This window comes from Vanellus vanellus, assembly GCF_965231255.1.
Source record: "Vanellus vanellus genome assembly, chromosome: 6".
Taxonomy (NCBI): Eukaryota; Metazoa; Chordata; class Aves; order Charadriiformes; family Charadriidae; genus Vanellus; species Vanellus vanellus.
The window spans coordinates 15,474,074-15,502,071 of NC_138911.1; the positions used below are offsets into that span (position 1 = coordinate 15,474,074).

At 38.0% G+C, this 27,998-nt stretch overlaps 1 protein-coding gene across 2 annotated transcripts; it reads left to right on the top strand.

Moving 5' to 3' along the window:
* Positions 1-1,315: 1,315 nt before the first annotated feature.
* Positions 1,316-27,786, top strand: NUCB2 (nucleobindin 2). 2 transcript variants are annotated; one of them, XM_082484963.1, is made up of 13 exons: positions 1,316-1,513; positions 11,966-12,109; positions 12,763-12,870; positions 14,200-14,326; positions 17,653-17,756; positions 19,405-19,590; positions 20,240-20,330; positions 21,894-21,952; positions 23,486-23,578; positions 24,613-24,702; positions 25,294-25,464; positions 25,793-25,874; positions 27,647-27,786. In XM_082484963.1, exons 2-13 carry the CDS (start codon positions 11,966-11,968, stop codon positions 27,757-27,759), a joined length of 1,368 nt encoding a protein of 455 aa, XP_082341089.1. In that variant the 5' UTR covers positions 1,316-1,513; the 3' UTR covers positions 27,760-27,786. The 2 variants fall into 2 exon arrangements, with proteins under 2 accessions (XP_082341089.1, XP_082341088.1); XM_082484962.1 differs by lacking the exon at positions 1,316-1,513 and having other exon boundaries at positions 11,896-12,109.
* Positions 27,787-27,998: the final 212 nt, after the last annotated feature.

Here is a 27,998-nt window from a genome sequence, read left to right on the forward strand (position 1 = left end):
TAATTAAGAATTCAGAACCCCATGACAGTTTTGACTATCTTGCCTAGGCTGCACAAATCCCTCATAAATTTATTTGGTCTCTCATTTGTGTAAACTATTGCAACAGCTTCTTAAACAAAACTTAAATAAATTGAAGATACTTAATTATCTTGTAAATCAGAATAACAGAAATACAATGCACAGTGATAGAACTTTTTCAAGAATGTATACGTATCAATACCTCTTTGTTTAAATACAAACTCATACTGTGAGTACAGGCTCACAGTATCGAAACATGTAACAGGTTACAACTAGAATCTACGCTTACTCCAGAAAGAGTTATTTTTATAGGAACTATAGAGTATTTGCTATTACAGCTATTTACCTGTTCACTAAAAATAACTTTTCTCAACAACGTACCAGTGCTTTCAATGCCCAGAATGCAGAGAAGATATTGGTCCATAAAATCAGGTACCACACTTCAAAACAAGGTGGGGATGGAAATCCACAAATCAAACCCCAAGCTTACACCAAGCATAAACAAATGTGCAGGTTGAAAATAGTTTCCTAACTTGTTTAATAGGCATAGAGGTCAAGATTTCCCCCCCCCCCCCTTTTTCTCCTTTGCTTCTAAACAGATGGGAAAACCAAGTCTGAACACAGTAAGGCTCCAACGGGTGAAAAAAAACGGGTAAAAACAAGGAGCAGTAATGGAAAAGGATGCCTGAAAAATACACTGTCAAATTGTCATACAGCAGTTCACGAGCGGACACATAAAAATAACGACTTGCTGCAACTACGAGAAGTTTTTGCACAAAACGCCATTGGGTGTTTTCACTGTGCCCCCAGCCCGGGCCCACCGCCCCTCCCCGTACAAACCACAGCCCGGGGCTCCCCTCAGAACCACCCGCCGCCGGACGAGGCGTCCGTTACAACGCGGCCCAGGGGAAGGGGGGAGCGGCCGCAGGGGGCTGTGCAGGGCTCGGGCTGACGAGACAGCGGGTCCAAGGCTGGAGCTCCCCGCCGGACTAACGGGTGCCTCGGCCGCGCCGCAGCCGCCACCCCCCACCCCGAGCGCGGCCCAGGTACGCGCCCGCCTCCCCCGTGACGCCAGAGGCGCGCGGCCCAGTCCGGCCCCGCCCCCGCAGCGACCGCCACGTACCTTCTCAACGCAGGCGACTGTGCTGGTGGCCCGGCCCCTACCGCAATCTGGCCGCGGCGTCCGGCGCTGCCCAATCAGAGCCCTCCGCGACGCCCAGGCGGGGGTCAGACCGGGCCAATCACCGCGCCTTGAGGGGCGGGACCTGTCCCCATGGCAACGGGAGCCGGGGCCACCGGACTGCCGTGGGGCTGTCGTGCCGCGCCGTACCATACTGTGCCGTACGGTACTGTATCGTGCCGCGCCGCGCCGTGCCGTGCCGCCCCGCCGATCGTCAGGAGGACGCCCGGGGGACGCCCCCTTCATCCCCGCGCGCAGGAGACACCTCGCCCTTAAGAAGCAGCGGCTCCTCTCCCGCCGCAGGGGGACGGAAAGGTAGCGTCACCCGTCCCAGGCCGCCCCCGGGGGCGGCGGTGCCCCCCTCGGTGGCAGGGGGGACCGGCGAGAGGCGCCCCGCGGGCGCGGAGCGGGGCGGAGGCCTGGCGGCGGGGCAGCTCCTGTCAGGGAGAGCCGTTGCGACCGCGGGGTTGGGGGGGGTGGGTGGATGGGAGGAAGGTGCGCTGAAGGTTTAACCGCCCTCCCTCCTGTCAGATTTGAAAACGCGAAATAATGGTAACCGGGGGGGGGGGGGGGGGAAGGGGGGAAGCGGTGCGCGCGGTGGCGGCGGGAAGGCTCTCGCGCGTGTGGGGGGTGTGGATGGGTGAGGGTGGCGGGAGAAGGGGGGGAGCAGCCGGAGTTTGGCCCGGAGTGTCCCGCCGCCCGCCAGGAAGGGGGGTCGCCAGGTTCCCTCCCTCCCACCAGCCTTTACGCGCGGGCGCCGTCCGCCAGAGTCAATGGCTTTGCAGGAAGTAACACTTCGGCAGCCCCGCTGGCCGGCGCATAAGCGGTTAGCTTTAAAGCACCAGGAGAAATTAATGCATACCTGGTAGCAGCAGCAGCAGCAAAATCTTGACTGGCTGGTAATTGCACAACCGCAGGAAAAAAAAAAAAAAACTTAGCCTGCTTTGTGCGGGAGACTAGGCTGGTTTCACTAGAAAGGCTACAGCTTTTCAGCATTATGCTTACTGGAGGAGCTAAGTAAAATACTCTAGTGTCAGGCTAGCTGCTGTACTCAGAAAATCTTCCAAAAGACGAAGAGGTTGAAACATGGTTGTAGAGAGGTAACTTTTTTTTCCCCCTGAAAAGAACATGGCTATGGTTTTCCTTCCAAAGTGTTCACATTTGGCAACACTTTTTAGTAAGCCTGTAGGGGAAAAAGCCTCTGTTGTTTGAGCTGTAAGTATTTGCCGTGGAGAAATAACGTCCAGCATTTTCAAAATTAGACCATCGCAGTAACAACAATGAAGCACTAGTACACCCCAGTATCAAGTTCAGCATAGAGGTTTGCTTTGGGTCTTGTTTGTCGTCTTGTTTTCTCCCACTCTAAAGAAAAGACCTGTAGTTGATTCAGTATTGGTGCAGTTCTACCTGGAATTCTGACGTGACTGTCCCTCTCAACGAAACAGAGCAGCATGGGAAAGATTCCTACTCTAAAGACTGGAGAGGAGATGAAGAGCCACTCAAAAATTGTTTGAAACCAGGTTTTGTTGTAACATTTATTGACCTTTTCTTAAGACTCCCAAGAGGTTTATGGGAGAAACCCACATTTCTGTGAGCACTTAAGATCCACTTAGATCTGACTGTCAGTTGCTACACAATGATCTTGTACAGTCACAGTGCAGCATCCACCATGGACTGCAAATTATTAACCTCATTACATACAGTAACTCCTACCTGTGATTATGTATTGTCCCTTTTACTCACTACTGTAATCTTTTGGACAGTGGGAGTATTTTATTTTTGAATGAAAGATATAATTTTATAAAAAAAAGTAATAACATAAGTCTATCTTTAAAAAAAAAGGTTGTACTAGAACAATGTGAGTCTCCTTCACTTCTAACCAAGATAACTAACAGACAGAAAAGGGGGAAAATTATAAATTAATATTGCTCATTGGGTCTGCTTAAAACTTGCATTAGCTATTGGATGCAAAGGCATCTAATGTAGACATCTGATATAATATTGCTTGTGACTTGAAGGTATACTGTGGTTTGACAGATCATTATTTGATATGGAAATTATATTCAGAAAACCCCATCAAGCAAATAAAAACTAAGCAAGAACAACAAAAAGGATTATTTTTGAATAAGATTAATAAGTTTCCATACCTTGGCTGTGGAGTAATACAGTATAGCAGTATTGCTGAACATAAACTTTTCAGTCGTATAAACCAAGTTAAAGGTTTTGTGTCAAAAGCTGCCCCCAAGTAATATGTATATAATTTAACTGTAATCATGAAAGCAGAGAGCAGTAGTTCTCTGAGATAATAAAAAATATAAAATATTATTATATTGACTCAAATGTCAGAGGTGTGGAAATATTGACCCATGCTTCTAGTGATACACTGACTAAACAAATGCACTTTACAAAAGAAAGATAAAATCCTTTACTGTTAAGTTAAAAGCCCATATCAGTGTTGCCTTGATTTGAGCTCCTGTACAACAAAGGTGTTTATCTAGTGAGGTATTGTGCTCTTGTCTATTTGATTGCTCAGTAAGCAGAAGAGATCTCTGAAGTTCCTGTTAGATATGTAGTAAACACAAGCCTTTTGGATAGGGATATGCTTGTACATAGCTAAAACCATGGCCAGGTACTTAAGCCAAACTAAATGAAATCAGAGGCAAAATTCATGTTAATTTCAACAGGTTTTGCTCTTAAGTACTATGCATGATTTGACAGTTGGAAGAATGAAAGAAACTGTGTTTTATTAGAACTCTTTTAATCATATTCAGTTGTAAATATTACTCTTCATCATAGGATTCAGGAAATACGTAGGCCCTTTTCATGATAACATTTCTCACACTTTATATTCTTTATAAAACACAAGTGGGACATTCATGCATATTTGGATTACTTATTAAGTAGGAATCAATGGGAATTAACAAGTTATGGAAATAAATCTCATTAGGCAGCTATCATTAAGTGCCTAACTATTTTTAAATCTGGCTCCATATTATTAGATCTATATTTATTCTTGTTAGCTATTTTGTATTTTCTTTCTAACGGGGGGAAAAAGTTCCTTGAAGTCCTAGGGCATTCAAGGTTTACTTTAGCATCATCATTTGTTGTTGACTAGAGCAAAATGCATATTAGTAGAATAACTGAAATACTTATTGAGATTAGGGTTTAAGCAAATACTTTGGTTGCTTGTAGTAGCATATTTGAAATGAAGTTGGTTTTTATGCCAGCACTGGCAAAATTACTGTTTGGATTTATACAAAATGAATTTGTGAGATTCCAGGTTTGCTGTTGTATTTTGTTCCGTATGGGAACTGAAGTTATAGTACAGGAAGCTATATTTGTACCAATTTTTTTTTTTTAAATTTGCCTTTAAAGTTGATAAGAGTTTTATCAAGTACGCATTGAATTCAATGCAAGTTTTTGCATGAGTATTGGTTTCATAAATCTTTTTTTTGGAGCCAACTTTATTGAAAAGAATTGATAAAATCATGCAAATTCCTTTTAAAAACAAGACTAGTGTTTCATCATTCTTCAGTTAGTAAGATAGCTTTGTAGACACTGGTATTTATTTTTCTGAAACGATGATAGGGAAGTTCCTTGGAGGCAGGTAGTATGAGAGTATGTATGTGTATTTGTGTGTGCACACACAGGTTTTTAAATAATGAACCATTAACCGCAACAAGAAGAAAAAGTAGTTGTCTTTTCAAACTTTACTTATGACATATCTAAGCACATGTAGCAGCAGGCTGTATGTTTTGCTTTGATGCCATTTTTATTTCTGGACATACAGTTGCGTCGTAAATAGTACTTGCATTCTTCCCGCTTGAGCATTCATAGTTTGTGTTACTATATAGGATCCCCCAGCATTTGGGTGACTCATTTAATAAAACAGCTGAAGTGTATTTTTTTAAAAAATGGTTTTGTCAGCAAATGTTGCACTACGCACAGTTGAGGCATGCTGTCTTTTCAGAGAAGCTGAAAAAAGAAGCTGTTTTATCAGCCAACTTTTAACTGTAAAGAGAAGCACTGCATATGAAGATTGATCACTTCTCCAATGTACAGCATTAGACTAGGAAGTCACAGTACAATCATAACTACAGAGAATATTGCTATCATCCTGCATGTCTGCACTGTATCTTACACAGGTTAATTACTTCCATATCAGATAGAGCAGGCGTACGTGAAATTTTGTGAATAGGTATTGTGTATTGTATGTCTGGATTTACATTTACATTGCCCATTGTGGTACACATGGGTTTGGGAAGTGCAAATGTGCAATATGACATTTACAGTGTTGTGCTATCTTGCCTCATAGTCGTGCACTGAGCTTCTACATGTGCAGACACTACACACTGATATCACTATATGTTTTTGCCTATCTCACTTTTAGAAAATATGACATTGGGTGTTACTTCTTTAAAAATATTTGTGCTTTGCTAGGAAGGTGATGGAGACATCAGTACCAGAATCGTGCTGTTTTCTGGGCAATAGGTGTTAAGTTAATGAAAAGTAAATTTTCAGGCTTATATTATAAACACGTGGCAGTTGTGTAAAACAGGTGTGCTAAGCCCACGTTTATCTACTTGTGTTAATGTTGCTAGAACAAACTTCAGAAGTTGTATTTTGTACTTCTCTTTCAAAGCCCCTAGCTCTTTATAATTCCAATGTCTGATCCTGTTCCACTGAAGTTGATAGGAATTTGTGATTAACTTTGGTGGGGTTAACATCAAGGTTGCTGGCAGACAGCCTGCTTCTTTTCCAATTGTATTTTTCTGTTCATGCAAGTACATTGGTGGCTCTATTTTCTGCTGACTATCTCATTCTTTTAGCTCTCAGTCTGTTTTTTAAAATACTTTATACTCCGAGAGGTTTTTATTTTTTGTTTTTCCTGAAAGCTTAGGATATTGGCTTTGTTTATAAAGTACAGTGTTGGTCAGTCCTAGAGCTCTACTTTTATGATTAGTTCTCTTATGTATTACCAGTAGAAATGTTTGTTTATCCCTCTAGGAAAGATGAGATTGAATTCTGATACAAGCAGATTAGAGTTGTGCTACTTTTTCATCTAGGTGGGCTACGTGTCTTTGACTGAAATCACTTGATTTCCAGTTGACATTTGTAACATTAGCTCTTTCCACTGTCGTTGGGAAAGTAACTAGTCAGCTGGGCAGGTTCATGACAATTTGTATTTCTATTAAACTATACAGGAAGGATAGGTAGGAAGAATAGTAATAATAATAGGGTCAAGCAATGCACCCATGCCAGGGCACAAGGATATAATGCACAGCATACATATCACCGATGGCAGTGATCAAATTGACATTGCTCCTCTTCTGCAGCACTGTGATTGTCTGTTGACTTGGTGGCTCCTAGTCCTTACAGAAGAAACCACATACCTGGGTCAGACACACAGATTCACCCTAAAGTGCCTGGGAAGGAATGAGCATCCAGGAATGAGTTTCTCAAAAGTCGGGAACTGTTCAAGGTAGCTGGTAACAGGCTGAGAGTGGAATGAACTTTTAGTAGTAAAATGTTCAGTGGAACAAAAACTGGAACCCTGGTTTTCCTCTCATCCTGCCTCTTGTCACTGTTCCCTCTAGTCCTTGAATTTGAGAATCATGCTGACTTTTTTCATGCAGCTGATTAATGTTAGAATTTGCAATGGGCTTGGTTTCTGTCTTCTAATGTGTGTCAGAGGAGAATGTTCTCAGTGACTCAATTGTGACTGTCAAACTCTAAAGGTTCATGTATGTTTTAGTCATCTGCTTTTATTGAGGGCATTTTGATGAGTATAGTCTTGGACTAATAGATACCTCAATACAGTAACTCTATCTTCAGTAGATAATTATTTTTTATTCTAATAAATGTATTTCCAATTTACTTGTGATAGCACAGATTGTGTAAACAGTTGGGTTCCTCAAAATACTACTGGAAGTCCTGTGTTGAGCATAGTAGTCAACAAAGTCAGCTGCAACAGTAACAATATTTTTTGCTTATTCATTTTGGTCTTCTCTGCTTTTAATTCTTCCTGTTACTTGTGGATTTTTTGGCCTGTTTTATCAAAAGGGCTACAATAAAAACATCTTATGCACAACCTGAAACAAAACTGCCTGATGGGTAGCAGGTAGCCTTCTTTTCAGAGTGGCTTATTACATCAAACAGATACGAAGATACAAACAATTGTGATATCATCCAGTCCTTTCCATTATGTATGACAGTGTGTAATTACAAAGGTTGGTATTTCCAAGGGAACTCAAGTTGCCCAGGAGCACAAATCCTGCATAAAGTCAGCAGACCCAATGGCACTTAGTTTGATTAGGGCTTTTGATAGATAAGCTTTGCTGACTGCAGCAGAGGTAGTTTAAGATGATATAGCTCCAGTTGCCCATCCCAAATCTGCTGGAGATTAGTGCTCCCTCATATGAGGTTTGGCAGACCTACATGGTTGCTTATACCTCAGTTGTTTCAGTTGAGCATGGATATTTTATTTATCAGTTTTCCTGAGTAGCGAGGGAAAAAGTCCTAAAAATTTAACGGTATGCCCCCCTTCGACCTAAACTGACAATCCTCATCTCCACAATTATTCATGTTACTAGAAATTGTAGGTCAGCATCTTAAAGAAGATTATCTATGTCTTTAAAATGGATCAAAGACCAGGTGTCATTGTGGAAAGTGTTGGCTTTGGTACTTGCCATAGGCAAAGAATGAATCAATGCCATAACTGTGGCTAGCACTTGTTTCTGGCTTCTCTGCCATGGCTCAGCTAACTAAATGACCTGTTGGTGTTACTTGAAATGAGCATGCTCAAATAATAGCCACATATGATTTTTAAAAACACTGTTTATACACCTTACATAACTAGAGTGACTTATGATAACTTACTTTTATTTCAGTAATTTGTGTATATAAAAATATTTTGGTGGGGAAAATATTTATCTGTCTATCAGGTGTCCAAATTTTTAGTACTATTGAAGCTACATTTTCTTTAAATAAATACTTCAAACATACATAACCTTTTAAAAAATAACATTTCTAAAAATACTGAGAGTATAGTTATTATACTCATATACTTTATGTCTTTTGGGTTTTGTTAGTTTTGTTTTGTATCCATTGCATACTTATGGCCTTTCACTTACCAGTTTACTAGACTGCCCCATTCATACTCTGCTAGAATTTCAGCAAGGTGGATTTTTGTCTTACCTGTCAATTTTTTTTTTACTGTGTTGCTCTGAGTTTAGAGAAGTTATTGCCCAGGCTGTTCGTCCAGAATCTTTCAAAGTAGATTTTGAGGTTCCGTTGTCTTGTATTCATTTTTAAATATACTTAGTTGACAGATACTGAATTAAGTGTTTGCCTTACTTTTACTTTCTTTGCTGTTTTTTTTTTTCACCTGAAAAGGAAAGTACAATGGCTTCCTCACAATTGTATCTCAATCTGCTTTGGAGGCAAACCACCACCTTGCAAATATTCTCAGTCCTACCTATAGAATTTATAAACCTTTCTTGTTAAGAAACAATGCTCTGATAAAATCTGTAGCACAGCCTAGGCCTCCCAAGGTTGTTCTATTTCAAATGGGATGTTAAAGGTCTGGAAAAGATTCAGGGAAGACTAACAGGCATGACCAAAGGTCTGGAAAAGCTTCTGTAAAAGGAATCAGTAGCTAAGCTAGCCCTGTTTAGGCTAGAAGAGCAAGGACTGGTGTATGATTACTGTTGGAGAGCTATAAAATGGAAATGGTAATGAAGAATAAATTGTTTACATCTCTTCCAATACAAGAACTTAGGGGGTCATTGAATGAGGTAAATGAATGACAGGTTCAGAGCAGAGATGGTTCACACAACATATGTTATCTGTAGAACTACTTGCTATAGGGTGTTATAGATGATACAAATGTTTTATGGTTCAAAAATTAATTGAATAAAGTACTGAAATAAAAATCCATTGAAGTTAAGAAAAGGTAGAACCTGAACGTAAGAAAGGCCAAAAATCTCTGGTCGACGTAGTCGAGAAGTGACAGTGAGAATCACTCTCTTCTCATGTCCTTCCCTAAGCACCCATCACTGCAGATAGGACTCGGGGTGAGGGGGCCCTTTGCTTTTATGGAGCAGAGGTATCGTTATGCTCCTGAGGACGCATATTGAACTATAAATATGATGAGGGCTGGTCATGTTATAGGTAGTCTGTTACAGAAACATTATTTTCTATTTTTATCCAACCTCCTGCATAGGTTAAGCTGTTTCCGCTTTCCATTTGTTGTATTCAAGCCTACATGGAGATCTAGCTGTGTTCATAAGCTGACAGGTATATCAAAATGCCTTAGTAAGGATACAATAACAGGCAACAGTGTTCAGAGAATGACTCTAACACCAAACATGGCAATCTACTTTTGGAAAAAATTAGGACAAAATTAGATGACCTTGTCCATGCAAGACACAAAAAATTGACAGAGGGTGGTGGTTGTCTGCCAGCTAGAAGAACTGATGGCCTGCATCACATATAGACTTATTAATGCGATCCATGCCACTGATACATAAAATGAGCTGTGCCACTAACAGGTACAAACTCAACTGATGTCTCTAGTTCAGGACTTCCTAGCTGCATTGTTGATCTGCCCTAGTAACCTAGCCTGGCCTGAAGATCCAGTATGAGGACAGGAAGGAAAACTTCTGGGCCAGTCCATTAAGTTGGTGATTTGGTTTATAGAAGTCATCCAGTTAGTACTCAAAAATATTCAGTCTTGGCACCCACATCAAGATTAGGAGACTTGAAAACCTAATATTTGTTAGTTATTATCATTTCCTGTGATTAAATCCTGTTGAAATTACAAACCTAAGCGCAGCATTTATACAACAATATTCTGTAATCAAAAACATCTGAAGTATTGGAACTTTGGCCTTTTTAAAATTCAAAATCCAACAGCTTGTGTAGAAGTATAGAAATTAACTTACTAGTTCCAGCAAATCAGTTTGGGTTTGGGTTTGGGTTTCTTATTGTTTGTGTGTTTGCTTATTTTAAAGGAATGACCTAGGCAAAGCTAACCAAGACTTGCTGTTGTGGATCTGACAGTAGTGCTGACACTGAATCTAATATGCTCAATATGGCAGCAACGATAGCTCCTGCTATCCCATCTGGTAATGAACAGATGTTAGTCATTTTTTAAGGGAAAGTAACAGGTATTTGCTATAAGTGAGCAGAATCCATTTAGGCTCTTTTTGCTGAAGATGTGATTAAGGAAGAACAGTGAATTCTTGTCCTTCTTGAGCCTTTAACATATAAAACAAAAGATGGATAGGTGGATATATTTTATCTCCAGCTATTCCTTCATCCCCAGCAAAAGAACAAATATCTCTGTACATCTTCTATGCATTTCCCATTTTTTTTCTTAATAAGAGTTATTTCTTTTACATAATACTTATATGAATAAAGGGTGTTAACAATGCTTAATATTATCTACGTACCTTTATCTACATTTATTGCCTGAGTAAAGGAGCAGCTTAATCCAAGCAAAGGTAATGTTTCACTGTCAAGTACTAGAGCATGTAGTCAGGAAAACTGGCACTGACACTGTAATTACAGTTTGGTCCTCCCACCCCCCAAAAAAAAAGATTTGCTGCCGGTGCACCTAAGTACTTTTGGTAGAATTACTTGCATGACTAGTTAAAGCACTTGTACAGAAATTCTCCTTGTAGTAGGTATACTTTTGATTTGTTTGACTGCACATTTCTTGAATACTATGTCTTTTTCTTTGACATATCTAAGCTAATTTTAGACAGTATTTGACTGGCAACTTTTGCTTTCCAGGAGGTGATTTATATTACTAAAGTAATATTGGAGTTTGCTCAAGCTTTTTATAGAATATCCAGAGACTGTGTACTCTCATAGACTAAATTGGATGAATTGTTTCAAGAGCCTGACTTTGTTGTCAGATGCTGGATTACCATCATTATTTTTTAGCTGGATTTCTGCTATTCACAGTGTTTAAGTATTCCATCTTCCCACTTTCTGAAAGAATTGAGCTATTTTCAACCAAATTTGATAGAGGGGGAGAAAATAGAGCTTGGTGCTTATCAAACTATGTGCGAGTTAGCCCCATATAAGACACCAAAGAAAGTCTAGGGAAGACGGGCTTTATAAAGCCCCAGCCTCGGCAACAATTTCAGGTAGCATGAACACTTTTTAGGGAATCTCTGTCAACTTGAAATGTGGATATAATATGGGTTGTAAAATATTTTTCCTGCAAATAAATTTTGGAGGAGATACTGACTCCAAATTAGGCAAAATACTCCGCTGCTGAAACATAAAACCTAACTGGCATTACTACACTAAGGTCTGATTCAGTGCCCATGATTATCTTTAGGAGTTTAGCAATAACTTCAGCAAAGGCATGATCAGAGTAGGAATGTCAGTATTAGTTAAGCAAGACTTGGCCATCCTAAACAAGCGTATGAACATTGGGTGTTCCCACCTGTTCTGTGGAGCCATTGATAATACCTCCACATGTTAAAAACCTCTTACTGTTTACAGTACAATTTAGGTTTGCCACAGAAGTGTAAGATATAATCTGAGGAAATATGCATGTGTAATAGTAGACTTCAACAATTAAAGCTGTATTTAATTCTTTGAGTTTTAGTGTTCCTTGAGAGCAGTAGAACATGTGGGAAGTGTGGAAGTGTGTTATTACAGGTATCTATGTAGGAACATCAAAAAATTCTAATCAGTACAGTACGATAACAGATGTATGTTAATTTTTGTGACTTGGTCTCATTTCAGATGAAGAGGCTATCTGTCCTGCCTCAACAGTGTATTTTGCTGATGACATGTCTCCTAATGGCCCTGGAAGCTGTACCTATAGACATAGATAAGACAAAAGTCAAAGGAGAAGGCCATGTAGAAGGAGAGAAGGTAGAAAATCCAGTAAGTATAATGAAATTTATGTAATTAAGTATTTTTTCCTAACTGTTAGTAATCTGGCTATAGCAAACTCCCTTCCTGAAATTTACATGTTATTTACTGGAGTTACTTGCAGGAAGGAAACTAGTATTAGCCAGTCTGTCATGCAGTCTATGATCTTCTATGGTAAGGTTCTGTTTAAATTTGTTCTCTTTTATGTTTTTTTTCCACGAGCTGCTAAAGGTGAGGTGGCACATGAAAGGAGTTCCCCAGTTTACAATAGGAAGAACTGCTTACTGGTCCACAAAGACTTCTTTCAAGCGATTGAGTGGTATCTTAGGAAATTCCACTCAGTGATTCCAGTTCAGTGTTTCAAATAGAGCAGTAATGAATGAATTGCACTGTTTTAAAAAAAAAACAACAAACTATATTAACATGACAGATGCTTGTGCATGCAATGGATTTCTAAACGTTTTTCTCCTCTTCCTTGTCAGTTGCTGAAACAAATGAATCATAAGAATAAGTTGTTTTAGGGCAATGATGCAAATAAAAAACGAAGATATGTAAGAGAATATAATGCCTGTGTTGCTGAGATTTGAGTTTAATCATCATATTTAAACAAAATGAAATGTTTGGTAGTATATTCTTTCCTCAATTTCTCATTCTTTTTTTTGAAGGATACAGGACTTTACTATGATGAATATCTCAGGCAAGTAATAGATGTCTTGGAAACAGATAAGCATTTCAGGGAGAAACTCCAGACTGCTGACATAGAGGAAATAAAGGTAGGTACAAAAAAAAAAAAAAGAGTTAAATAAAGGTTAATTATATCCGTAATCATGAGCCATATATGTTGTGTTTTTTCTTCCTTTTCTTTTGTCATGCTCCTCTCAATTTTTGTGATCTTAAATTTCCTCTAATTTTTATTTACTTAGGTATTTAACTCTTACTAGATCTTTGTCTTTAGTCAAGGGACAGCAGAACTTCTGTTCATTAAAGAATATCCCATAGCATAAAAAAACCACTCCAGCAATATATACTAGAATGCACAGTTTCTGCCTTCTGCCTATCTACTAAAATCCAGTTTCAGACTTCATAGAGGTAGGTGAACCTTCATGTACATCAAAACAGCTGCAAGCATAGCTCTCACTCGCTGTTGCCTGCTGAGTAATTTGGAACACTGTGTTGAACATAGAGGTATATCTGCGTTCTGAGATTAAGATAGTGTGTCACAAATGAATATGATGACGTGGAAGAGAATTACAAGAAAGTCAGATTTTAAAGCCTGGGGAAATAGAGAAGTTGTGCTAGAGGTAAAGTCAGTGTATATAGGAACAAAATAGACCTCTGCCTTTCTCCGCTGCTGTCCTTTCTTTTGCGCCAATCCACGTAGCACTCTCTCCAAAACCTCACCACATTCTTGTCTTTTCTACTTTAGTTCCTGGCTGTAGGTGGTGGCTGTTCTGCATTCCCCTTTATGAGCTAGAAATTCAGCAAGGGACAGGTAGGAAACAGTCTAAAGTGATAGACTTAAAGAGGAGATCCTGCCTTTTGCATTTCCTTTAATCCGTCATGTTGCCATTGGCAGCTTTTGGCTCCTTTTTCTTCTGTGCCACATCTAGTGTAACCCTTGAAGATTACTATCCATTTCCAGATCCTGATAAATATTCTTGCAATACACATTGGTGGCTGTTGCTGTGCTCGTACTTTCTCTCAAGTCTTACAGCCATCATCAAGGGGATGAAGAACACAGCACTTTCTGTGCATCTCACAGTTCTTTTGAACTAATTTGAGAACATTTGGTCAAGAAATTTGTCACTTTTTAAACATTATTAAGTATTGCTGCTTCAAGGTCATGCTTTTGCTCTTTGAAGGAGCAAGATACTTAAAAATTCTATTTTCAGAAAGCTTTTAGGATTCCTCTGTGTTTCTATAACCATAGGCTTAAAAAAATTTTTAACATGCTCTTTGAAAAATATTTTGAGATTCTTATAATGTGGGCTACGATATTGCCAAAGACTGCCCCTAGTCTGCTGTCTTGCAGCTCATGTCTAATGGGAATCCTAAAGGCTACTTTCTTCTAGTTTTTATACATAGCTTTGTTTTTTTGACAGAGTGGAAAACTAAGCAGAGAGCTTGATTTAGTAAGCCACCATGTAAGAACACGGCTGGATGAACTCAAAAGACAAGAGGTGGCAAGATTAAGAATGTTAATTAAAGCTAAAATGGATTCTGTTCAAGGTAAGAGTACAAAATTTAACTAGGTGAGTTAACAGATGGGATTGTGTTGAAGAGGTGCCCAAAATCCATCAGTTATGCTTTGTTTGTTGTCAACAATACTGACTGTAAGCTGAAAGTGAGTGTCCTTTCTGAGCTGGCCTAGGGCCAGTAAAGAACCATCTTTACGGGAAACTGGGGAGAAGAGAATAGCCATATGTATTTTACAAATAACTAAACTTGATTCTGGCAGTGGATTTTTCAGATACTTCTAATCTTTTTCAACCTCTTTCTTTATTTTTGTAGGGCATCAATTTATAGATTACCCCCTGAGAACTAGTAACATAGTAGGACTATGTTTAAGAATACAACGTGACATAGCATTTCATGTCTTTACAGTGTAGAAAATTAATTTTTTTTACAGTTAGTTAACACAAAATTTTTCCCTTTCTCTTTTTAAGTCCCCTTTCCACCAATTAGAGTTATTGTACAGGTTTATAACAAACATTAAATATTTCAGTTCAAAAGATTATTTTTCTTATTTTGGGGGCAGTTTTAAGCTCCTGAATAAAGAAAAACATTTGGAGTGAAAAAAATACTCCATAGCATTTTCTTAATTGCTAACAAAATTGTGCAAACTCAGGCAATTTCTTTTAATAAATAAAGTATACGGTTTCTAATGATTGCTCTATGTGTGGGAAATGGTGCTATCCCTTTTTATTTTTCATTAGAATTTTTGAAATTTGCTATTAGAACTTATTCTGTAAATTTCTTATTAGTGGTTTCTTTTTGAAGATAATTAATTGCTCATAAAGATCCTAATGATGGACTGCATGATCTTGTGTCTGAAAGCGAGTTTTTCATAAAGAAGCTCTAATAAAAAGGGCTTAATTTGCCTGTGCAGATTATTTTATTATTAAAAATATTTGCAAGTTATGGAAAGGCATCCCACTGAATTGAATAGGTAATGTATCAATTTAAAATACTCCAAGAATAAGGATCTGTCTTCTAGGCTAAGCTGAATTTAGAGGTGGCAAGTAGACTGAAGAAGTATGCATGCGCAAATACATGTTCATGGGAATGTTAGTAGGGTCAGGAAAGCATCAGATTAATTTGGGAAAAAAGATATTTACAGTGTAGTACCTTTCCAATGAAGTCTTGAGGTGCTAACGTAGTATAATTAATGAATGATAATACAGAGTTGGCTGAGGGTGTCAGATCACCTTTCTGTCCTTTGCTTTCTTTTAATGAAAGCTCTAGTCCCAGAGAGTACAGTCCACTGGTAGCTAGACAGTGCAGACCAGCAGTAGTCCCTCCACAGGAGTCAGTGCATTGCCTCACATACCTCCCAGACCCTGTGTTCATCTTCCTCAGGTGGCTTTTTAGCTGCTAAGAGCCTGGTCTCATGCTGCTATTGCAGGCGAGCGGTCCAGTGACATCATAGTGTCACTCACAGGGAGCTAGTTGACAGCAGCTAATGATATCTGATTATTTATATAGTAATTTTGTGGTTTTTGTTTTTTGTTTTTTTTTTAATAACTTAATGGACTGATTACTTCTAGCCCTCTCTACTTCCACAAATCAAGACTAACTAACACAGCATGCTTTAGAAAAATAATTCCCCCCAGCATACCAGATCTGTTACAGTATAAGTGTGAGATCTCACATTTGGGAAAGAACAAGAACAGATTATTTCAGTTAAAGATATTCAGATGACTTCTAAGATTTGAAAGCAAAGGGAGTGGGAAAACATTTTGTAAATTTTATAATCAGCCAAACCATCGAGTACTTCATACCACATACAACAAATAGGGCCAGATTATCTGTAAAATACAGCTGCATCTGTACACCTATGCAACATCTTGGAACTTGTACAAAAGAGCATTCTATAGTAACAGCAGGCAGAGCTGTTTGATTTTCCTTTTTTTGTTTTGTTAATCTTTTCCCTGTAACACCACTTAATATCTTAGTCTTCTATCCGATCTAAATAAAAAAAGTACACAATCCGCCCTGTTTTCTTCCCTCTCAGATGGATCAGGTTTAAAAAGAAAAAAAAAAAAAAAAAAACACAACAAAACAGTCTTGAGATTATATTCTGCATATATATAGTCCTGATCCAGATGTGTTTTTAAACATTTGCACCAAGATCCTACTCGACTGATCTCTACAGGACAGAAGAATGTTGGGTCTCGGATAATGCAGTAATGTGGCAAGTAAATACTGACAAATAGAACGAGTCTTTCCCCATAAATACAAGAAATTGAGGCAAATGGGTTTGAGGGCAGGCTTGTTTTTGTTTTGTTTGGGGATTTTATTTGTTTTTTTTTTTAAAAGCGTATTATTACACTTCTAAAAAATGTTTCAAAAACAGGCTAAGGCGCGTATATTTCAACAGAAATTATGATCTCATCAGGGAGGAATGATGGTTGAAATTTGCCCCAGACAGCATTTGCTGTTTTGTGATAATACAAACACAGCATTGAGTGTAAAACAGATAGATTACCAGAGAATAACATGTTCAGAATTGTGTTTTCCAATTTTTTTAAACAAATAAAATATTCTTTGCCAAACTATCTAGTAAAAGCTTGTCAAAATTGTTACACATAATATATCAAAGTGTATGCTGCTTAAGATAGCATTGTTATCTAGCATTGGCAGTCAGAATCCATGGTAACAGTTAGAAAAGCCTGTTGTAGAAATGTGTTTTGTGGTTAGTGAATTTTGTATTGATATTGTTGGGAGTTCCTGTTATAAAGAAGAGAGAAATGTTTGCAGCTTTTAGACACAGGACCTGACTCTCCGCTGTCTTGCACTTCTTGTTTTGCACAAATGAAATTTTAATACCTGCTTATCTGATTTGATATAATTTCACACCATGTTGTACATAACATCTTTGGCCATAAGTCATTTGCAAAACATACGTCAGACTTCTCCCAGTTTAGGAAAAAGATGCAAGTTGTTGGCTCTGATACTACACGTAGCTTCAACTATCTCATTTATATAAAAGGGAATAAAATGTTTTTCTTACTTTGTGAAGCTCAAATTGATGGTACGTTTCCTTGCTGAACCATAAGCCTTAATTTGTGCATGTTAAATTATTGTGTGCGGTGCAACACTGACACATCAGAAGGAATATAGTGCAAATTGCTATCAAGTTTGCCAGTCTCCTTCAGGAAAGCAACTTTAGAAATGTTGCTACAGTTTCCTCTGACAGTGAAAAAATTATCCAATCCTCAGAGAGCCTCAAGTACTTAGAAGGCGCAAGCTCCCTTATGAAAGCTTTTAACTCCCTGATCTTGCTTGATTTCAAACTTATTTTAATGTTTTACATTTGTACCTTGTTCTTCCAGACACTGGCATAGACCATCAGGCTCTCCTTAAACAGTTTGAGCACCTGAACCATCAGAATCCTGACACGTTCGAACCTAAAGACTTAGATATGTTGATCAAAGCAGTGAGTACCAGATATAAATTACTGTGGGGTTTTTGGTATTAATTATTATGCTTTTTCTCTGGTAAAGGTGAATCCTTTTATATATGCACCACTTTTTTTATGTGACGTGGTTTTCCTTTTCAGAGAAAAGTCATTCAGAAAAAAGTGTCTTTTTTCACAACATGAAAACTGTTGTCAGTGTGCAGTGTGGCCATAAATTTTGAGGTGGAATCCTAACAGGACTTGCATTCATGTGCCAGTACAAACAACTTTGGGAATAAAATAGACCTTTCTGGGGCCATTTAAATTAATGTTTTGATAGGGGTACATTTTTCCCAAGTGTATTTTCTAATTCTAAATGATTTAAGCGTCTCACAGAATGGCATAAAAAAATCATGCCTAATTAGTCATTTGAATTTTGGGATCTATTATATGTACATCAAGCTGCAAAACTACAGCAGAGTAGAATATAAGACATCAATATTAGAAACTGCATGTGCTGGGCATGGCATTCAATGTCTATTTAGCAGATTTGGTATCAATCAGAGGTGTGGGTTTTTTTTTCGGTGCATGTTTATTAAGGGGATTCAGTTAAGCTAAGCATGGCGTGGCTTTTTTCAACTGCTGGAAAAAATACGCTTTCCAAGGGGGAAAAAGGCTTTAATCTCACATACGCTTTAAGAGAGCACTGCATGTTTGACACGAGAATTTGGCAGTTTTTATATTTTCAAAATAAATGGAAAGTTAAGGTATATTTTAAGCTTCCTGTCATTTGCATGGGTTTTTTTTACCCTTGGAAAATTTTATCTCAATTTCTGTAAAATTATTTTTTAAATAGATATTATAAAGTTTCTTGCCATTTCTGAGCATCACTTCTGGGAAAATTCTGGTTTGCCAGGAGAAGTATATCCTCAGTGGGGCAGTTCTTTTATTATATTATTTTTCTTTTCTTTTCATTTCTCAGCTGAGAATGGGCATTTTAGGGGGTCTGTGCTTTGGAATTGTTTTTGAAAAGGTACAGTGAATCTCAAAATTAAATGTAAATCTATATCAGGTATGAACATGTTACTTTGAAAAGCACTACCAAAACATCCTTTAATACCTTGAGCGTACTGAAAATGATATCTCTCTAAACTCTATAGAAGTACTTGTCAGAAATTCTTCCCTCACACTGTTTCTCTCAATATAATTGTTTTGTTTTATTTAATTTGTATTAAGCTACTGCAAACTAACTCCTGTTATTAATGAAGGCACTTTTTTTTCATTAAACTGTAGGATAAGCTACGAATGTTCTTATTCTGAAATAAATAAGGAATTAATGGCGCTATTTAAAGCTGTGCTTGATTAGTATGGGACATACTTAACTTGAGTTAATTTATTATTAAATGACCAGAAAGGACACCTTAATGCCTTCTTACAGTACTGTGTAGTTGCAAAGATTGTCCAGCAGTTGAACCCTTGCAAATTAATTTCTGTGGAAATAACAAAGTGAGGAGGGATGTTTTTGCATCACTGTTACATGAAAGTAAACCACCGACTAGTCCGCCTCATGTTTAAAAGGAAAATGGCAATATGTCCACAGATCTGAACAATACAGTGTTTTTTGTTTCCTACATGTTAACATAATCACGTGGCATAATCCTGTGTCTACATATATCTGTATTTTTAGGCTACCAGTGACCTGGAAAACTATGATAAGACCCGCCATGAGGAGTTTAAAAAATATGAGATGATGAAAGAACACGAGAGGAGGGAGTATTTAAAAACACTGGATGAAGAAAAGAGGCAGCGAGAAGAATCCAAATTTGAGGAGATGAAGAAAAAACATGGAGATCACCCTAAAGTTCACCATCCTGTAAGGCCACAATCTGTTCTTGCATGATTGGGTGGAAGCTTTCATTTCCAGAGAGAAGAAGCTGATGAAGAGAAGGGTATATCTTGGTTGTTCTCAGCATTTGCCTCTTCTCGTTGACATAGGAGCAGAGTGTGGGAACAGCACTGATAGCATTACAAAACCCACTATATATACCCACATTTTTTTGTGTACAAGTATGCTATTTGCTGGCAGAGTTGTTATTTACAAAGAAGCTAAAACTCATGAGGAAGAAGCCAGAATGGTGTTCAAAACTGTAGGGATGCCTTCGTGGTCTGCCTGACCTGCAAGGAACTGTGTCACAGCACCTTTGGCTCTAGAAAAGGCAAACTAATTTAACTCCCTTCAACTATTATTTCTAGATGAGTCTGTGTGGCTGTGACTGATTATTACAGGCACTGTTTTCCACAGAATATGCATTTCCTTGGCACTCCCTCTTTCCCTGGGCCTTTCTGTCTAATGAAACTATTAGACCTGACTAAGAAGGAATTAAAGAAAATTCCATTGATTCCATTTGCAACATGATTAATCAGAAATTAAATCCTTTCCGAGAAACTGTAAGGCAAAGGTAACGCAGAAAAATTACACTTAATCATTTTTTGAATACTTTTTCTTTGTAACCAATCTATAGGGAAGCAAAGATCAACTGAAAGAGGTGTGGGAAGAAGCAGATGGACTAGATCCTAATGAATTTGACCCCAAAACATTTTTCAAATTACATGGTAAGAGGTTTAGTTTAATTTAATGAACAATGAAGTGACTTTCTGTTACCTTATGCTGAGGGCAAGTTTGTCTTATGCTAGGATGAAGTCTTACACCTCAAACAATTTGGATGAATCTGAAGAATATAGAGGAGAAAAAATGTTATTGTTTGTGAGTTTACTGCAAAGTTTCAGATGGGGTTTAAAAGTTGAAAACAGTTTTGTTTAACTGCTCATAAAATCATACAGCCAATAACCTGTAGTGATTGCTCAGGGAAGTATGGATACTTAGAGGGCTGTCCGTAACTATAACTTTGCTTACGCACTACATACTAGGAATAAATGCTCAGAGGTGTGTGTAGGAAAACCTGCTTTCTCATCATCTCTGCAGATAAGTGCCAGACTCTCCTTATCTATTGGTCATAGAAGTGCCAAGCCTCTCCAGACGTTGCGAAATTCCCTTAATAAAACAAAAACCAAAATGACTCCCAGTCCTGCCTCTATATTTCTAAGCAGTGTGCAGCTAGAAACAATAAAATAGTAGCAGAGATAAGGATGCATCTGAATGGGTATTTTGCTTTAAATGTGATTATATAAATGTTTAACCTTATATCCAGACGTTGTTAAATGCTTCATAATGAAGTACCCTTAAGCAGATCCTGCCTGGCACTGGGCCGTGAAGTGTTGAACAGTACACAGAATTTGACTTATCTCAAAGATGGTAATTTAACTGAAGGAAAGTGCTCTAGCTTGAGTCTGAACTTTTACCCTGGTTTATAAAATATATAAATATGCATTATAGTTATTAAACTTTATTTCTTCTTTTTAGAAAGAAATCTTGAAAGATAATTTTCTGATAATTTTTGGTAGCTTTTTTGTGCAAATCTTACCAAAAATAAAATAAATAGCTGAAATAACCTTTTGCATTAGAGCTTAGTATATAAAAAACTCTGAAGCAATTAAACAAAAATACTGCATAGTAACACTCATTTGAAGCAGACATTCTCTTTCAGTTTCAGAGGTAGTATAACAACATTCAGAATAGAATGTAGGATCAAAGATGGGTTGTTTGTTACTAAGTATTCTCCACTTTGCATTTGTCATGAAAAGTTATTGTACAATGATCTCTTCTCAAGTGCTGCATATTTATATAGATTTCCACATAATTCTTTAGTTTTCTTGGAGAGTCATACTGTTGGTTAACAAAGTTTTCCTGCAGATTTCTGTTGCTCCTGAGTCTATTTACAAGTCTAGCTGTTAAATTGGGACAACTTGTTCTCAGCAATATTTTTTGGCAATTGCACTCTGTGCAATCCTATTGTGACCTATTTCAATTTGCTAATGCAAGAAGTAGGGAGATTGCTCCAGCCTTGTCCAACTAACCAACCAAAAATGGCAATACAGTTCAGCCAATGCCTGCTAAAAACCTAAACAGAAAAAAATACCTATGTAACAAGCATCTTGTTAAATGAGGTTTTTAATCCACCATGAGATGTGTATGCTGATACTTAACTCATGGAGAACTATTACATCTATTACTTTCTGTACATACTCAAATTCTATTTTCAACACTTCTTTTTGTAGATGTCAATAATGATGGTTTCCTGGATGAACAAGAATTAGAAGCCCTATTTACTAAAGAGGTAAAGGAAAAAAAAGTTTAAAAACTTATCTTGTTTCAGGAAATGGTTACAGGGATGTCTGTACTTTTTCCAAGTATATTTGGGGGCTTTGGACTACAAATTAGAGTATTCATGCCAAGTTTTGTGCATTGTTAATATTTCTACAAAAGTGTAAAAACATCTCAGCAGGGAAAATAAAGTAGATGAAGCACAGGACTCAGACACACACTAGTGCTCACCCATTTCTCTGCCACAGGCTTGTTTGAGATTTTGTAATTAATCTGCAGGATAACTATACCTGTATAAATTGCAATGCAGAGAGCTGCACTCATGCTCTGGCTAGATGCAGCCTGGTAGAGTTTCTGAAGCCGGGGATCTATGCTCATTGAGTGCTAATCTAAAGTCCTAAGACTTGTTGAGAGGAAAAGGGTCATGCTCGTGCAAGTTAGCTCAAAGACATATGCTGGGAGCAGCTACAGAAATTTCACATATTTTGTATCTAGCTAGTTTGGAGCACATGTACATCTGATAAAGTAGACAGGCTCTTAGTTTCTTGAAACCTTGTTTTTTTGTCTGTGAAAATGCAAGTATTAGTACTTCTTTGCCTCCCAGAGGGGTAATGATAACAATGTACTGAAATCCTACAGTGATGGGAATTGCAGAATCAATGAGTAGGCAAAGGGCCTTGGTCTTCATTTTTCCAGTAGGTTCTGGTTTGGTATAGAAGAAAAAAAGCCTAAACTTCCCAGTCAAAGATCCAGTACTATGGCTGTCAATAGCTAGTCTTACAATTTTTTCTAAATTTCATGAGTCAGGGAGGAAATGTGTTATATAGTGTATATAGAAGCTTGTAAATTCAAACTGCTTTAAATTTTTGCAGAAATTCAGTTTGGAAACACAGATTTCTAACAATACTTTGCCATAATCCTCTCTAATACAATGAAGATACATAGCAGTCTTTTTGACAGATATGTCCCACCATTTTGCAGTTTTATAGTTTAAAAAACAAATAGTCTGGGGCCTTAAAATTACCTATGGCTAAGCAAGCAAAGCTAAATGACTAAGAAAACTGAGTAGAAGCAAATAAGCATAAACTCACTAGAAGGACATTGGGCAAGAAGAGAAGTGGACCATTAAATTAAGCACTCAGTTTGTCTTGTGATATCCTGAATGATTACAGGGTCAGCTGCACACTCTGGTAAAAAAGCTACCCTCTCCTGTTCCAGAAACCACACGGAAACTCTGCCTGCTTTGAATCAAATGTAGGATCAGGCTGTGCATGCCGTGGTCAATTTTACTGTAATGTCCACAGCACTAAATTACAACAGACCACGTGAATTAAATGAAAACTTCCTTCTTAGCAATGAAAGGTTCACTTGTTGCTTAAATACTATGCTAAAAGAGGAGAATTACACATACATGCACTCTCACTCTATGGGAAAAATGGTGAACTCATGTTTTTAGCAGTATCTCACACTACTGTTCCAAACATGCTCTGTCATTTGAATGAGCAGCCTTTTCTCCAAACTAATATTTGCTAATTTTGAATTTCAGCTAGAAAAAGTTTACGATCCCAAAAATGAAGAGGATGACATGGTAGAAATGGAAGAAGAAAGGCTGAGAATGAGAGAACACGTAATGAATGAGGTGAGGACTGATATTCAGTAGAGTTGGTGATTTCCTTCTATGTTCAAGAAATACTGTCCTAACATGAAGGGTTGTCCAAGTACAGCAGAAAGGGACGACCTATTACACTGAGTGCTATTTGTGCTGGGATTCACATAAAGTTACAATGCTCAAGCCCTGCCCCCATATTCTGATGGCTACTTTTTATTTAAGAAGTTCCAGAGAAAGAATTGTGCTGTAGTCTCCATCTTTTGCAGATACTGAGATTCAAAAGAAATTCCCTGTGAATTTTGTGTCAAACAAGGAAGACTCTAAATGTGCTTTTGCACTTGGCAAATTGGTAAGATTGAGGTGTGAGAAAAGGGAGTAGAACAACGTCTTCTTTCGTGTAGCTCACCTTTGTCCCTTCAGAAGGGGGGAGCTCAAGGTATCACCTGTGACAGTGAATACCTTTACTAGTTCTGATAGGTTTTCAGCCCAGGAGACAGAGGAAAGGGAAGATGGTGTTTTGAACCACTATGTTTTTCATTCGTATCTTTTCTGTATTCAAATATATTCCTTAAGCCTGAGGAATGGATTAAGCCTGGTCTTCTCTTAATCATGAAGGGAAGCATTTCCTCCCTTCCCCTTAAGGATTCTGACACAATTCGGTTGGGATTTTTTTGATGTTTTAAAACCTCCCTATCCAACAGTGGAGATTACTCTGACTCATAGTTACAGAATTACTACCAGAAAGCTACAAAACATTTTTCTCAAAAAGATCATGCATGCCACTGTATGCCCAAATAGCATTGGGGCCGTAACCACAAATAATGTTTTCAATAAAGCCAATGGATTTTGAAGTAAAACGTGAGGATTTACTTTTTATTTCCATTTTTGTTAACCTATACAAGCTTGTGAGAGAAGTTTTCGGAAGATGTTGCAGGCACTCCCATGAAAATGGGACAGTTTAAAAATAAAACAGTTTTATTTGAAGATATTTGAATAATGAAATTAAACATCAGCTCCACCAAAAGCCATAATTTAGGTTGAGTTTAATTTTTTGCTTCAACTAGGTTGACATCAACAAGGACCGGCTAGTGACTTTGGAAGAGTTCCTGCGAGCTACAGAGAAAAAAGAATTCTTGGAGCCAGATAGCTGGGAGGTAATGAGAACGTCTTCCAAGTTCAACATACTGTACTATTACCATCACTCTAACCAGGAAACCAAATGGCATGTCTCTAACCTTTGCTTCTTTGGTTTTTCTTAGTCCTGTTTTGGTATGTGTGTGGTTAAGTGCCTTAGCTATATGTAATGTAAAAAATGTAGCAGGTAATGTAATGCAGATGTAATCTTTACGGTCCACACACAAACAGAAAAGGTCTTGCGCCACCCTGTGGATTCTAGAAGAGCTTTTCCCACATGCTTTTCAAACAGAAAATGGACATTTTGTTTATGAATTACTGTAAAGGTCAGATAAGAGCTCAGCTAGAAGCAAGAATATTTTTTTTTCTCCTTCCTGTAAATATGTAATAGAATTTGCTGAGAAAACAGCTGAGAAACATCTATTTTGCTGTTTCTTGAAGTGAGTGTACTGACTCTTTATAGTGTCATGTGTGGGTGTTTTGACAAAAATTCTGAGGGTTGTTTGGTGAACTGTACAACTCAGCTATTAATAATAATTTCAGTGGGAAGATAATAAAAATGTCTATGCATTCCTGCCTAAGCATTCATGTTTGCATGTATTTTCTTGCAGACACTAGATCAACAGCAGCTCTTCACTGAGGATGAGCTGAAGGAATTTGAAAGTCATATTTCTCAGCAGGAAGATGAACTTAGAAAGAAGGCAGAAGATCTTCAGAAGCAGAAGGAAGAGCTACAGAGGCAGCACGACCAGCTTCAGGCTCAGAAACAAGAGCTCCAGCAGGTACACTTATGACAACAGAATATTTTTTTTCCTTTTCTGTATGCTTATATCTGTGACAGCTCATGACAGTCCACAACTCTGAAGCATTCTTTATCTTGATTTCTCATATAAGTCCCAGCTGAATTCTAAAGTAATGGTACCACAGCAAAACAATCTAGTATTCAGGATTATAGCAAACAGTGCAAGCATCACAACTCAGTATTATACCCATTAACAAAGACTTTAAATAATGACTGCAAAATTTGTTTTAAGTGTATTCACTTATGTCACATCAGACAAAATTGACAGATTTAAGTTTTTCAACTGTGGTATTTTGATTTTTCACCAGGTTGTTAAACAGATGGAACAAAAGAAACTACAGCAAGGAAATCCTCCTGCAGGACCAGCTGGAGAACTGAAATTCCAGCCCCGTATGTATCTTTTTGTGTAGATACACAAACTTTAAAATAAGATTTTCAAGTCATTAAAACTATATCTTCTGTTCAAACTGTTAATGTAATCTGGTTTTAATGAGCTCTGTAGAGAAGTTCACTAAACTATCTTTAAGACGGAAGTATAACTTTTCTAAAGTAGTCCTGAAATGTCAGTGCTTTTAAGTCCATAGCAAAAAACCAGAGTTCTAACTCAAGGCATCCAACAGGCAGAGAAGAAAGACTGTGTTGTACCTATCAGTCTAAAAATATTGAGATCTAAGATATCTAGGATTTCTGAGCATCCGAAGAAGAAACGGGACATACAAATGACCAGGTCTGTCCAACGTTCTACAGCTGCATTACCAGACTGCAGAACAAATCAAAAGCATTTAGATGCTTTCAACAAGTCTATCCTGTGGCCACTTCACCAGCAGTTGGGCACAGTGTGACATGACAACTCAGTTTTAGACAGTATGAATTACCAATTGCTTCAACACCGTCAGAAGAATATAGTACCATAATAAATCATTGTGTTTGCTCATTGGTGGCAACAAAATGGTCAGGTGTATATTAGCAATTCTTATACATAACACATTCTCCATGTTTCTTTTGTGCTTCAAAGGGGCCCCGCTCTCCCATACATCCTAACTTAGCTTTTTCTCCCCTTCTAGAAAGGTTGAAACTAATATGGCTGTACTGCCTTCCATGTTCATGTGCTAACATTATTCGTAGAGCTCAAGAACTTCTTGACATTTGTCTCAAACATAAGATTTCAGGCTATACCCAGGAAGCCTTTTGAATACTGGAAGCTCTTAACTGCTCCTGCAGGGCCAACACTGGGATTTCAAACCTTAAATGCTATATTCAGTGATTACACCTTACTTTGTGGAGTACCCTGAAATTCTATCCCTAAGTCACTCAGTTCTGTGAATAGAAACAATGAAATTTCAGTACCAATTTAATTTTGTCTTTCGTTTGCTTCAGAACTGCCCATGAGTAATTTTGTTTGATGATCCTTAGTTCTGAGAGCCTCATTTCCCCTCACCTTCAGTAAAAACGTGTAACAGCAGATGCCCTGGGAGTTGGACTAATGATATACCTTTTGATACTGGCAATAAGGTTTTTGCAAAGTCATTTAGTCAGGTGTCATAAGAATTCATTATATCTGCCAGAACTAGTACCTACTCATTCACTGAGTTAAGGAGATCCAAGCAAACAAATCTTTCTAATCTGTAGGCTACTGGAGCTACTAAGAGTAATTTAAGGAAAAAAAATTTTAAAATCACAAATACGCAGCTGCAAGTTTTGAAATCTTCAGCAAACTATGAAAATTAGTATTATTCAAAGGTAGCCAAAGGGATAATATTCTAAGTATTGTTGACGCAGGGAGGAGTAAATATAGGAGCAAGTTGTTCTTTTTTTTTTTCTTCAAACTTCCCAGACTGGAATGAAAGGTTTCATAAATACATAATATACTTCAGAAAGTACAATCTCCAAAGAACCAATGTGTTATGTAAGTAAAAATACTTCACAGAAACAACCAGTAATCTAAGAGGAAACTCTGAATGTTATAACAATGCAGTCTATTGGGTAATCTCAGTCTGATGTCATTGTTAGTCACATACAGAATTCTTGATTCCACTTACAAACCAAAAAACAGAAGGTTTTGTTTGATTGTCCCTACATCGGAAACTTTCCTTTAGAGACTGTTCACATTTTGGGGCCAATTTAATTGAGAAGTTACAGATGTTTTTATTTGTGTTTTACAGCTGGGGAACACAAAGTTGGAGATGCACCAAAACATCCTGCGGGAGGTGATCAGCCTTTACCACCAGGACACGTCCAAGAACCAGCTGCTAGAACTGATCAAGTTCACCCTTAACCACTCGTGCCTCAACTTTATAGCATCTTTATTATTGGGGGAGGGGGGGGGGGGGAGGGGCGGGGGGGGCAGGAAATCAGAGTGCAACATGAACTCTCCACTTTCTTCCCCAGATTGTAAAATCATCGGGAATATCAGAGATGAAGTATCAATCAAATTTGAATCATAAATTAAACTAATTTTCTCCTTAATGCATCAGTGAGAAACACAACAAGGGAATCCTTTAGAGGCTATAATGG

Coding starts and splice junctions, on each gene's coding strand:
- NUCB2 (XM_082484962.1), top strand. CDS start 11,930: ATGTATGTTAATTTTTGTGACTTGGTCTCATTTCAGATGAAGAGGCTA. Junction 21,953..23,485: donor AAGCCCTATTTACTAAAGAG/GTAAAGGAAAAA, acceptor TTTGAATTTCAG/CTAGAAAAAGTTTACGATCC. Junction 23,579..24,612: donor GAGAACACGTAATGAATGAG/GTGAGGACTGAT, acceptor TGCTTCAACTAG/GTTGACATCAACAAGGACCG.